The sequence below is a fragment of the Callospermophilus lateralis genome, chromosome 10 (genome assembly GCF_048772815.1).
Source record: "Callospermophilus lateralis isolate mCalLat2 chromosome 10, mCalLat2.hap1, whole genome shotgun sequence".
Classification (NCBI taxonomy): domain Eukaryota; kingdom Metazoa; phylum Chordata; class Mammalia; order Rodentia; family Sciuridae; genus Callospermophilus; species Callospermophilus lateralis.
In genome coordinates, this window is record NC_135314.1 from 117,351,274 (window position 1) to 117,365,724 (window position 14,451).

General features: G+C 38.5%; 1 protein-coding gene across 1 annotated transcript in view; it reads left to right on the top strand.

Moving 5' to 3' along the window:
* The window catches only part of Slc9a9 (solute carrier family 9 member A9), a 537,107-nt gene that overhangs the window by 122,818 nt on the left and 399,838 nt on the right, over nucleotides 1–14,451 (top strand). Inside the window, exon 5 of the mRNA XM_076867799.2 lies at nucleotides 13,198–13,313. Within this exon, the coding sequence (XP_076723914.1) occupies nucleotides 13,198–13,313 (116 nt within the window). The remainder of the gene's footprint in view (nucleotides 1–13,197; nucleotides 13,314–14,451) is intronic.

Here is a 14,451-nt window from a genome sequence, read left to right on the forward strand (position 1 = left end):
CACATCATTCCCCAATCTTGGGGAGTTAAGTGAGTTTTGTGAATTCCACCTCCAACTTGCTGGGGAGATTGAAGTATTCAACATAGGCAAGGATAACTTCATCTGTTCTCATTCTAATCCCAAACTGCAGAAGCTACTGTCAAATTAGGAAAAAGAACTCCAGTTCACAAAATCAATATCCCCTGACTGATTTTGGTCCTATCAGACTTGTTTTTATTTTTGCTCTGATCAGTAACTCAATACTAGAAAATGTTGTTAATTACAAAATTTCTCATCTTCCTCTCTCAAGTCTTTGCCTTTTTTTTAACTTTAGCTTTTTACAAAACCATCAAATTTCAGAATCTGAAATCACCTTAAGAGTTATTTAGTTCCATCCCCAAATTTGTTCCCCCAAATGCACCTTTATCTTTTTTATGGAGTAAGCCAGCATCCATTTTACCAGATACTTCAGAGAAATTTAAGTTCCTCTAGGATATGAAGCTCACTACTCCTGCAGTAGTGCACTTCCACTGCATTCTTTGGGCATTTGTTCAATAAGCTGACCAGACTCTTTGGAATATCTGCCCCTTTTTTCTTTCCTGGATTTTTGGAGCAACACCTGTTAACATTCCTTTTCTCACTTTCTTGTGACCACCTTCCAGTTCCAAACTCTGGGGCCATGTTCCTTCCTGGCTTTCTCTGGCAGGGCAGACGCAACCCTAGAAACATGTTGTTGGCCTAACATGTTTCTGATCCCTCAACATTAGGAGGCATTTTCTAAGTGGGGTGTTTAGAATAGGAAGCTGTGTTAGTGGAGATCTGATCAGTATTGAATATGGTGGGATTAACATGCCCCAAGGGCTGCCCAGTAGGCTTCTGCCAATCCAGGTTCTCTTCCTCACCAGCCAAGTCCTTCTTCTGCCTTAGATCTGCCTCTTGGTATCTTCTCTAATCATTTCACTGGGCCATGGATATTCTGTGTTGTTAGTTGGAAACAACACATGCTTTCCACTATGTGGATGACTGAACCCATGAAGCTATTTGTGACTTTCTGGCAAGCTTGCCTTCGCCATCTTCTGCTTGGGTCCCTTCCCACTTCCTTCCAGAGGACCTGAGACTGGATGTGCTGATGTTGAGAAAGGTGGTCACATTGATACAGGCCAGCAACAAAACCAAGCACACTGTCAAGATCCATTATGAAGAGCCAGTCATCTTAAAATGACTTATCTCTTCCCAGAAAGGTCTTGGCAACTTTCCGTGGTGGAATCAGATGAAAACATGTTTCTGTGTTAAAAGCTGCTTATTGAACACTTCTCTTGGCTGCTTCCAAATGAGAGCCTTTCTCAATTCATAGGTTCTTTGAAGGAGGTAGTCAGTGCTTAGTGGTCTTTTGTGCTTCCCAACAAAAACAACAACTGAAAGAATTTTAAAAAATACCTTGAAGTCATTCAGCAGTAGTTCTTGGTGAACACAGAAAGGGGGACTATTATTAGTATCATCTTATAGACAAGGAAACAGGAGAAGAGGAGATAAGTAACTTGCTTATGGTCAAAGAGCAACATTTTATCTTTTGGCAGATTCCCGTTAGACTTGACTGCCTGTTTATTCCTCTGTTACCCCAGTATATCACCCATTATCTTTCTTTCTTTTTTTATTTTTTTGTCCAACATCTGCCCAGGGTTTTGGGAATATACTAGGCACTCTATTAAAAATGCATTATATAACTTAATAGGTAAACTTGATTCTTTTCCTCTTAAACCTTCTTGTTATAAAGGAAAAGCACTAATTCTTTATGTATTGCATCCTTGAAGATCAAATCAAGCTTGATAATGGCAGATGTTTTGTTCTTCAGAAAATGGAATTAAGAAATCAAATCACTAACTATTGTTCCATTTATTCTTAGCCTTCATCTGCAGATGGTTCTTGTCACCAGGTTCTGTCTTAAAGCTGAATTCAAAGCCCAATCAATTCAGATCAGGTGGAGCCATAGAGAGAGCTGCATATGTTCCAGTCCATGATTAGGAGTGGAAATCCAGTCTTTATGTCAAGTTGGTGAGGGTTAGTGACTGGGGAGAGGGGCATAAATGAAAAGTAAATTATATCAACAGTCTGTGGTACAAACCATATTTCTGGATGGCTATTGGAAATATTCCCATAGTTCAGTTAGTACGGGCTCATGCCAAGTCTAGCTCTAGTCTGGTCAGTTAATGTTATGTCAGGGACACTTAAGAATAACAAAGTCTAGCCAGGTGTGGTGCATGCCTGTTATCCCAGCTGCTCAAGAGGCTGACACAGGAGGATCACAAGTTCAGGGCCACCATCAACAATTTAGTCCTTAAGCAACTCAGTGAGACCCTGTCTCAAAACTTAAAAAATAAAAATATAAATAGAAAGGACGGGGGATGAGACTTTATGGTTAAACACCCCTGGATTGAATCTGTAGTATAGTCAAGAAAAGAATTTCAGCAAACCACATTACCTTATTTAACAGATACTTATATTGCCAGGTAAGTAGGGAGCAGTGGTGACCTCAAAGTTCAGGATATATAAGAGAATAACTTCTATATAAGACTAAAGTTTTTATTGTGCTTTTGTTCTCTAAAGCATTTAGTCATTCCTTCTCTATTTGATTAGTGGGTAACCTCTGTTATTAGAAGAGAAGCCTACGAGAACAATCTGTCTGCTCTGAAAAGTGAATTGAAATATTACAAAAGAAGATCACTCTGCCCCCTCAGAGGAATTTCAAGTAACTAGTTGTATTACATGCATCACAAGCAAAACAGGTCATTTGAAGCTCTCCTTTCTAGATGTAAAAGGTTTCAAAAATATATTGATGTAGTTGGAAATGAATCGAGGCAAGGAATTGATGTTTGATTTTCACCATTCACAAGATAAATTGTTCATTATATCTTGTCACTAATAATGACAATATATTTTAAGGCCATCAATCAAGTGGTAAATAGTATAACATCTTAATTTAAACGAAATATGTTTAAAACATCTACATTATTTATGAGCTTGCTATACTTGCTGAAAAATTGATCGGATTGGGGAAAATCCATAGAGTAGCATTTTCTTGTTATTTGCGTTCATTGCAAACAGCAGTTGGTTTCAGGGTTCCAAATGGTACAGCTGGAGAACATAAATATGCTTTGGGGAATATGAAAAGAGATGGAAAATTCTTCACGAGTAATATATTAGTCAAGTTATATTCAAATCACAGGTTTTATTCCCTTTGCTGAAATTCGGGCAGCAGAGAGCCTTCCCTTTGCCAGTGGAGGTGAACTCTCCAAGGAGCAAACTAGCATTGGTTCTGCTACCAACCGGGTTCAAGTCATTACCTGGTTCAGTCTTGATTTCTATATTTTTAGAAAAAGGGATGTTGGACTGAATCATTCCTAAGTTGTTTTGTATCCCTGATCTCAACAACCGGTCCCCAATAATGTGCTGACTTTTCACTGAGGGAAAATGGCAGAGAACAGGCTGTGGGTGTGGATGGGCCCCTGAGTGCCTTGTGTAGTTACTTCATCTAAGAAAGAACACTGGACCTTGATTTTATCTGCCTCCCAGGAAGGATGAGAATAAACGAGGCAGCAGTCCTTTGTGTGTTTTTAAAGATGAAAAGCCATGGCTAAGGGCCAGGTGTGCATGTATAGGGACAGTGGGATCTCCTTCCTGCACTTGCCTTAATGAACTTCATTCTTTGAGACATTTTGACTAGCATCCTCACTGGTTATACATGAAAGATTATATGTACATATCTGCGTATCCATGTATGGATATATGTATGTTTATATCAACACACACACACACACCCACCCCCCCACACACACACATACACACACACACATTCATACTGCAAATCAGACCTTCTGAGCTAATATAATTCAGCCCAAAGCAAAAAACAAACAACAACAACAACAAAAAAACTACTGTATTGTTTTACTAATCAACACTATTTCCTTAAAAAAAAAACATAAAATTTCTGCTAGGATTTTTTTTTAATATTTAAAAGAAAAATCTTGAAAATTCTTTTTGCCACTTTTTAAAAACTTGGTAGGATTTCCCAGTGACCGGCATCAGAGGTGATGAAACCGAAGCATTCCTCCATCTGTTTCCCTGACAGGGAGCAGTGTTGTCTCTGCACCTAGGATACAAGTCTTTGTACAGCTGCAGATCAAAGGAACACAGAGGTCTGTTCAATTTTACGTATAAATGGGTGACTTCTTTCACCCTCTCCCCCACTCCTTTTCTATGAGGAGCTCCAAATTGGAGTCACAGTCACAGCACCTTGATTCTTCACATGCTACTCAATAATAATCCTATTCAATAATTTTCTGTCATCCCAGATCAGCATGAAGACCAACTCATGAAGCTGTGGCTACTGAGTGCTTATTATGTGTATGTGGGTTGGTTTTAATTGAGTCTCAGGCAAGCACCATTTGTGAATTCTAAGTGCTGCCTTTTAAGACTTCCACCAGGGCATACAAATGGCTGAGCTATTTGCTTACCTAATCACATCCTTATTTACTCAAAGTGTGGTGTGAGATCAGCAGCAAGGACACCATCTGAGACCTTAGAAGGGATGCAGAATGTCAGGCCCTGCTCCAGACTTCCAGATTCCCAGGTGTTTGGCCTGGATATTAGAATATAAGAAGTGGTGATTTAGAACACTTGCTTTGAACCCTAGCTGCATTTAAAGAATACTGATGCCTGAGCCTCTGTTATGGAGATTCTGCCATACTGTCTGTGGGGTGTGGCCTGGACATCAAGATTTTTGAAACCTACTAGTCAATTCTAATATGCAGCAAAATTTGAGAACCAATGTATTAGACCATGTAGCAGTACACAGTGGACACATCTATCAAAATGAATCACCCAACTTTTGCCATCTACTTTCTACACATTACCACTCATTTGGGTGGCTTTTGCTGCCTTTAACTATAGTGATTCCCCTGTTCCTCTGCCTCCTCCCACAACTCTTGTCTGATTTAATCTGATCTGCAGGACAGACTCAAATCCAATACCGTCTTTCCTCTAACTATGGTGCCCCTTCCCTCCTCTCAATCCATCAGCACTCAGCTTCAGCTTTACTAAGCTTGTAATTTTCATTGAGTAGTTTTTGTGCACATCATTCATTCATTCTTCCTGAACCATGAGCTCCTTAACCCCTTACCAGCTGGCAAGGCTGGGTAATGTGAACACGGATTGAGATTGGAGCAGAGGAGGACATGGCAGGCCAAACATATTGGCTGTCTTCCAATTAGTCAGGTAAGATAGGCACACAAGAAATGTGTGGGTGAAATTTAGGATCTGGATGAAATAAAGACAAGGGTTTGGTCAACAGGATCAGAGAATGGATTCTGGGGATACAAGTTGAGAGAAGGATGGCAGCGAGAGATCATTGGTTCTATCCAGGGAGCATGAAATCATGGTCTCTGGAAAGAGAAGTGGAACACCCAAGTATACAGCATGAATCTCTGGGATCACTCGAGTCCTATAGGGTCCATACATCCCATGATATGGTGCAAGCTGACCAGCTCTGCAAGGGAGGTTGCTATTTGGGGTACGTGGTGCCCTTAGTGAGTGTAGCTGGCCTAACTGCTTCATGATTCCTCTGGGTCTTCTCCTGTGTGCTTAGGTAGGTCAGAGAGCAGTGGGCAAGTGGACTTGGTAGCAGATGCAGAGTCAGGAAGTGATCCCCTTCATCCATGAAGGAGCCAGCTTGCTCCTGCACAGCGGATATGAGAAACACAAAATCAGGATGCCTGGTCAGGTTCTCGCCTAAGTGGAGTTCATCTTTGAGCCAATCTCTACCTCCCACTGCATCTCAACCTTGCAATTTATGCCCACTCCATATTCATGCTTGAGATTTATATCATATTTCCTCCAAGAACCTTGGAGCACTTCACAGAAGGGAGGCTTGATCCCCTGCAGGCATCTGCGTGGGTTGCTGTAGCAGCAGGAACTGGCACAGAAATACAGGGATGAGTGAAGTCTGGCAAGGAGGCCCAGGAAGGTGACCAGCGGCAGGAAACCAGGCATCAGACATGTGAGAGGTGGGCTGGCCTAACTCCCTTTCAAGTGTCTCAAGGTGCTGGGGGCTGGGACCCACGCAAGATCAAACAACAGGGTATTTCATTGTGACCTTTTGTCTGTAGTCTTCTAATCTTGAAGGACCTTTGTAGCTGCTTTCAAGCCCTCTGGAAGCTATAGGTAGGAACTGTCTTGAAGAGAAATTAGAGAAGGTGCATGAATTTGGGGAGAGGACCCTCCCAATGTGAATCAGTCCAGAGCTAAGGATTTATGAGTTCCCGGGGAGATATTATTCTTGAATAGATGCCCCAGAAAAAAAGAAAGTGTGGGTCTGACACTATCCACAACCTGTGAGCTAATAAATAGGATACATATTTGCAGATCAGATATCTGCGAGCACATCATAACTCTCATATTGACTGTAGCACCCTCAGGTCCTGGGTTCTCCCACCAAATTCCATGCAGTGGTCTATTTCACAGGCATGCAGGGGGCAGGGTGTGGCTCTTCTGACAGTTAACAGGACTGGTCCATGCAGTTTTGTCTTCAGATTCCCAACAATTCCCCTTGCTTGTTCATAACAATTCAAAAAACTGCCTTTGCTGGTGATATAGCCATAATTTGGTGAAGGCCATATTTAAAGAAAGAAAAGGAGGAACAGGAGGAGTTTCTTTATAAAAATACTGACATTCAGATGACATTCTAAAATCATCAAAATAATTTGAACTTCCTCGAACTTTTTGTTTTGAAACATTTTCACAGTGTGCTTTTAGGTGTGGAGTTTAATAGTGTGAAACAAACACATGAAATTTAAAATCAGTGCATGTATTATAAACACTTAGTAAATTGGGTGTGTTGAGCATTTCTGCAAATTCCTTTTACCTAGTCCCTTCTACTGAAGTCAGTCATGTGACAGCCATCTGTGATACTCAACTGTTTGAGGTCAGGTCATGGATTTCCATTTTTGAATCCACCCTAGCACCAGTACCCTGCTTTTTAAAGAATAGCACTAACTGGGTTTTCCATTTAGCGTAATGACACTAAGTTGAAATCAACGGTAGCAAATTTTGCTTAATAGGCAGCTCTGCTGCTGCACACTGTAACCTAGGCTGTCACCAACCTCAGATGGATCTCTGGAGGACAGCTCACTCAGGTTTGCAATCTTCAGGGAATATCATGCACTGGATTTTACTGGATTTCCTGTCCTCGTCAGACTACATCAGTCCTGTATCCTGAGCCATACAAAATACTTTCTGTGTAGTGCTCACAGAATATACCACTCTGGGTGTGGTACTGCATACCTGCAATCCCAGCAACTGGTGAAGCTGAGACACAAGGATTACAAGTTCCAAGTCAGCCTCTGCAACTTAGCAAGGTCCTAAGCAACTTAGCCAGACCCTGTCTCAAAATTTTTTTAAAAAGTAAAAATAAAATTTTAAAAATGGGCTAGGGGTACAGCACAATGGCAAAGCACCTCTGAGTTAAATTTATAGTACAAATATATATATACACATGTATGTATATATGTGTATGTATGTATATATGTGTATGTATGTATATGTGTGTATGTATGTATATGTGTGTGTATATGTATATATGTACATATACATATGGTATATATGTGTGTGTGTGTGTGTGTGTGTGTGTGTGTGTGTATATATATATATATATGGGTTCACTCTTTTTCTTAAAGAGAGAGAGAATTTTTTAATATTTATTTTTTAGTTTTTGGTAGACACAACATCTTTATTTTATTTTTATGTGGTGCTGAGGATAGAACCCAGCGCCCCATGCATGCCAGGCGAGCACGCTACCGCTTGAGCCACATCCCCAGCCCCTGGGTTCACTTTTTAGCCTCTCAGTTAATGTATTTATAACTAATTTAGTTTTTATCAATAATTATGTAGCAATAATGACAATAGCTCTATTGATAAGAATTCATGGCACATAGTAGGTGCACAGTAATTTTCAACTTATTATAATTAGCAGTGTTAATGACCATTGGTAGATTGTTTATAATAACAATGACCATAATGAGCCCACACTAGTCAGGTTTTGGTGTGTGTGTGTGTGTGTGTGTGTGTGTGTGTGTGTGCGTTTGCTTTGCTGTTTTATATTTTGGTCTCTCTGAAGGAAGCAGCTAGCATAATAGTTACTTTAGGTCCAGGAGTTAATTTGTAGTAAACCAGACATTTGTCTTTTTTAAAGCAAACGAGATGTGTGCTTGTGTGTATGTGTGCATGTTCACACCCATACATCTGTTTCTTCTTATTTCAAAAGCATTATAGAATTGGTAGTTAAGGGTGTAAGGTATACAGGGAAATAAATTTATTCAAGAAGGTGAAAGACCCCTACAATGAAAACCACAAAACACTGAAGAAAGAAAAGGAAGATACTAGAAGATGGAATGAGCTCCCGTGTTCATGGATTAGGAGAATGGCTATTGTAAAAATGTTTATACTATTGAAAGTTGTCTATGGTTCATGGCAATCCCCATTAAAACACCAGTGACATTCTTTGCAGAACCAGAAAAAGCAATCCAAAAATTCGTATGGAAACATAAAAGACCTCAAGTAACCAAAGCAATCTTGAACAAAAAGAACAATGCTGCAGCCATCACAATACCTGATTTCAAAATATACTACAGAGCTAGTTTAAAAAAAAAAACTCTGATATTGGCATTAAAAACAGGCATTTAGACCAATGGAAATAGAATAGAGGATCCAGAAATAAACCCACTCATCTCCAGCCAAGTGATTCTTAACAAAGTCGCCAAAAACACTTTGGAAAAAAGACAGCCTTGTCAACGCATGATGCTGGAAAAACTGGATATCCCCATGTAGAAGATTGAAACTAGACTCCCATCTCTCACCCTGCACCAAAATCAGCTCAAAATGTATCAAAGACCTTAATGTCAAGCATAAAACTTTGAAAGTAGTAGAAGAAAACATCAGGGAAACACTTCAAGAGATTGGCACAGGCAGTGATTTCCTGAATAGGCCTTCAAGAGCCCAGAAAACAGAAGCAAGAATTGACAAATGGGATTACATAAAATTAAACAGCTTCTGCACAGCAAAGAAAACGATAAAGGAAAGGGCCAATCTACAGAATAGGAGAAAATCTTTACATTTTTTTTCATCTTAGAGATGATTAGTATTCATATGTAAAGAACACAAAAAGCTTAACAAAAAAAAAAGAATAAGTAATACAATCAAAAAAAGGGCAAATGAGTCTGCACAGACAGTCCTCAAAAGAAATACAAATGGCCAATAAACATATGAAAAAAAATGCTCAATATCTTTAGCCATCAGGAAAATGCCAAATCAAAACTACACTGAGATTCCATTTCACCCCAGTCAGAATGGCTAATGTGAAAAAACAAATAAATAAAACCAACAAAAAAAATGAAAAATAACAAATTCTGGCTAGCATATGGAAAAAAGGAATACTTCTATACTGTAGAAAACAGTATAGAGCTTTCTCAAAAAACTAAAATCAGAAATACCCTACGATGCAGCTACACCACTCCTGGATATTTATTCAAAGAAATGAAGTTAGCATACAAAAGGGAAACCTGCATGTCCATGTTTATTGTGCCACTATTCACAGTATCCTAGATACGGAATCAATCTAGAAGTCTATCAGTAGATGAATGGATAAAGGAAATATGACATATATGTACAGTGGAGTATTATTCCGCCATAAAGAAGAATGAAATTATCATCTGCAGGAAAATGGACATCATTTAAGAAAAAATAAGCCAGACATGGAAAGACAAGTATTGTATGTCTTCTCAAGTATCTAAAAAGTAAAAAAATAAAATAAAAAGACCTGAAACTAGAAGAGGAACTATTTGGGAAGTGGAAAGGAGCTGGAGAGAAGAAAGAAGAGAGGGAAGGACAGAAAGGGTAGAAAGGAAGGTGGACATGATCTAAGCATGGTATATGCATGTATGAAAGTGTCACCGCAAAACCCATTAATGTGTCCAAATAATTTGTGTAAATATTATAATATTTAAACATGTATAGACTTTTGTGTCCATCTGACTATATTCAAGTCGAGATCTGTCATAAGCTGATTCTGTGACTATGGGCAGGTTACTTAACCTCTCTGATTCCTAAAATTTTCTCGCTTGTAAAAAGGAATAATTACAATATGTAACTCAGAGGATTACGAGGATAAAATAATGTCTGTTGTATATTATATCTTGAGGATAAAATGTCTACTGAGTTCATAATGATGCTTATAATGTACATTGTTTTTATTATGGCTATTATTTTAAGAGAACTGGGGAAATGCAATGAAGCTAACAAGAAGAGGGTCACATTTAATCCCACTTATGTAACTGCATTCATCATTAATAATGGATTACGTGTTTCTAGTTTTTTTGTTTCATAAATGAATACCTAAGTGTAGTCAAATTTATAAAATTTTATTAAATTAAAAATAATTGACTTTGCCGTGACCAATAATATTCTTACAGATAGTTTTAATAGTTGCATATTTAGTCCATCATGTGTATATTCTGCAATTTGTCCTGAATTGTTTACTACAATAAATATTTGTGATCTGTTAATAATCTTTTTATACACCTTTTGGTACCTATTTGATTAATTTATTAATATTAATCCACAGGAAACCAATAAGTTATTGAATATTTAAAATATTAGCATTTTAAGATATAGAAGCCCTGTAATTTTAATTTACAGCAATAGTGTATGAGGTTTCTGGCTTCCTTGTTGTTAAGTCTACGTACCATGAATACATATGTTTTTATATTCTCCATTTTAATGGCTTCTACGCAATATGAAACAATCATTTTAATTTGAGCCTTGGATTTTTAACCTGTAAAATTAACTAATAGATACAGAATCTCAGAAATATAGTCACAGGTCATAAAGTTGACATTGATTCCAGAGCCTGTTAAAGCTCCCTATTTTTTTAAAAAAATTTTTAGTTGTAGTTGGACATAATACCTTTATTTTATTTATTTACTTTTATGTGGTGCTGAGGATCAAACCCAGCACCTCACACATGCTAGGTGAGCGCTTTACTGCTGAGCCACAGCTCTACTGCTCTATATTTGAAATGCAGTTCAAATGAGAATGGATCACGGTGGGCTTGGGCTGACCCCACAAGATGCTGAAGGGCGAAACGAGGAGCCCTTCTGTGGCAACGTCATGACTATCTGGAATGTCCTAGTGTCATTCAGACTGGCAGATTTCAATCCAGGGAGTGACTTGGAGAGCAAATGGAATTTGAACTTCTCTGTTTTTTATTATTTTCCATCCTGTTAACTGCATGTTCCCATGCATCTTTATTCTGTTAACTAATATATTTTAAGCACTTAGTAGGGAGCCTGCCACTTACTAGCGGTTCAACAATAAATATCTATTGAACAAATAAATCAGCTGGACGAAACTATCCTGGGCCTGTCAAGAAATGGCACACTTGCACCCCTCAAGTGGCCTGCCGGGTCAAGCACAGACGACCTGCCAAGAACGAGGCCCCTTGAACTTGCATCTTCACCTCGCCACAGTCTTGTCCTGCTGGCACATTTGCTCACAGATGCTTACCACCTGCAGCCTGAATGAGATTCTGTGTCCTGTGCTGGACACCACACTCCGCAGCGTGGGGTCTCCATCTCTAGCCCACCATAGATGGGCTCACTAGCGCCCTCAAAGGGTAGTATTATTTCTGATTCTTTGGCAGACTTCATTCCTGCCCAGGGCAGCACCTTAGGGGGTGGTTGGACTATAGTATAGGACGGTCAGGTATCATGCTAAATAGAGACCCACTCTTCTAGGCAATACGACGTGGAGGTTAAACCTGACCAGGCTGTGCGCCAGACCTCGATTCAAATCTGGGATTCACAGTTTACTGTGTCACTCACATGAGTCACTTAATTACTGTGTTCACTGTTCTTATATGTAAATGAAAATAGTAATACCCGCCTTATGGGATCAAAGTGTGAATTGAATAAATTAAGACAATGCAAAGTAGAAACTGTAAATAAATGCTAAGTGCTATTTTGATCATTGCTAGTAATAATAATGACATCATTGAGAACTTACTATGTGCCCAACACCGTGTGTTTATTATTTCATTAATTGTTAAAAAGCTCCATGCACATTATTGTTACCCTATCATATGACTAAAGATATTAAAGATTCAAAAGTTTTAGTAAGAGCATAAAATCCTATAGCCAGTGTGTGCTACTGCCTGCAATTGTGTCTGAAATAGATGGATATATTTCACTTACAATTTTGAAATATCTGTATTATTGTTGAAAGTATAATTTCTGATCTTTAACCAAAGCCTCCAACCTCAGAACCATTCTCAAAAAAATAATAATAACTTTTAAGTGAATGTATTTAAATATCCCTCTGTTGGTTTGATAGTCGGTAGTTTCTAAGCTCTTACAGACCTTAGATTATACTGCAGTTCAGTTCACCAATCTCTGTCTTTTCTCTACTAGGTTTTAGCAAAATCAGTCAGCCAAATAAATAAATAAATAAATATAATTTAAAGACTACAGGGTGCCAGAGGATGACCCAAACAGAGGATTTGCATTTCATACATAGGAAACTGAGGTTAGAACATTCAAAACCGGAGCAGCATTTCTTGTAAAACCTCATGAGTGACCATGTCAGCATTTGATTGCTCATCGACATTGCACATGCTCTGACCTAACAGGGCTTCTCTACGAGGGCGGAAGTGCCCTGACACCCGGAGCAATGGAGACTTGTCTATTGTAAAGTGGCTGGATGGCTGTGCCCTGCCAGTGGCCAGTATCTTTCTCCTGAGATGACAGATTTGAAATTCGAACCCTCTGCAGACAGACACCCCCAACAGACCAAACAAGGAAAACTGAAAAGCAATCCATTTACAGATGTCAACACAGCCACTGTATTTGTAGGCATGATTTGTAGTGCCACGTTTGACAGATTATTTTTTAAATCCTTGAGATTTATCTTGTTTCTATTGAAATAAACAATAAAATACCCTGTTACCTTTTGCTAGGTGAATGAATGGTGATATTTGGTTCAGAGATTGTAGTGAACTGAGAGCCAGTGGCCATGAACGGGCAGGATGGGGTGGTTGTACAGAATGCCTGTTCAGGAGGAATGTTTGCAGTGATAACTCCACTCAATATTTAAAGATCTTATTTTTCTCTTTTACAGGTTAATTGTGTATGGTTTTGTCAAGGCGATGATATATGCCGGCCAGTTGAAAAATGGAGACTTTCATTTCACCGACTGTTTATTTTTTGGTTCAATGTTATCTGCTACAGATCCAGGTAACTGCTCAAATAATACATTTCCTTCTTTTTAAGAGGCAAACCTTTAAATTGAATGCTTCTCCAAAGGCCATTACCTAAGTATTCCTAATAATAATTCCTTATTTCTCATCACTTGCAATTGATATATCTGTTAGTGATTAAAAAAAAAACAGAAGAAATTAGTGAATGGTCAGCTAGCTCTCAAGAAATTGGTCAGAATGTAATTTGAGTCATGGGTAAGTTTTTATAGACATTATAACTTATTTCTATAGAACTTTCAGCCATTTTGAGCAAAAGTCCTTAATTTTCCTTGATATTTCTTCTTTCAATAATCTCTTAACTTAAATGTTTAAAAAATATTTTTTATGAATTGCTTACTGTGGAACTTTTCAGGCATATCATAATTAGGGAGCATAGTAAAAATGATCACCATATACCCTTCAGTAGTTATCAAATATGACTGATCCTTTCCTCCCCTCATTACCTCTCATCATGACAGTTGTCTGTGTTAAAACAAATCCTAGACATCATATCCGAAGTGTAAATATTTTGAAAAAATGGATGCTGTCATTCTAAAACCTAAAAATATTCACATTCATGATTTGCTAATATCAGAGATCTATTAGCTGTTCAGGTATCCCCAATTGTCATTATCATTGATAATTATCATTGATAGTTTATGTACAGTTTGTACAAATCAGGGTCCAAACAAAGAATACGCCTTACGACTGATTACTCTCACTGTTGAATTTTTTTGGATCTTTAAATTACTCTCCATTTTTAAATGTCACGTATTGGTTTTTTTAAAAAATAATTTGCCTTGTGGTTGAACTGAAAATAGTTCTTTCAGATATTCCTAGGTGTCTCATATTTCTTATAAACTGGGGTTTAGAGCTGAGGCTTAATCAGATGCAGGTCCAGCTCTGGTTTTTTGTCAAGTTTACTTTAAAGGTGACACTGTGAGCCTTCTATTGCATCACATCAGGAGGCCACAGCCTGATCATCACACTGTTGGATTTCTGCTCCAGCTAAGACCACAGAACACACTTGGAGGGAACAAACACAGTGTTCAGTGCCTGCTGCCGGGAGAGTGGGCACTTGCTCCTCTGTGGGACCATGGGATGATTCAGAGGGACTTAGAAAGGACTTATAAGCA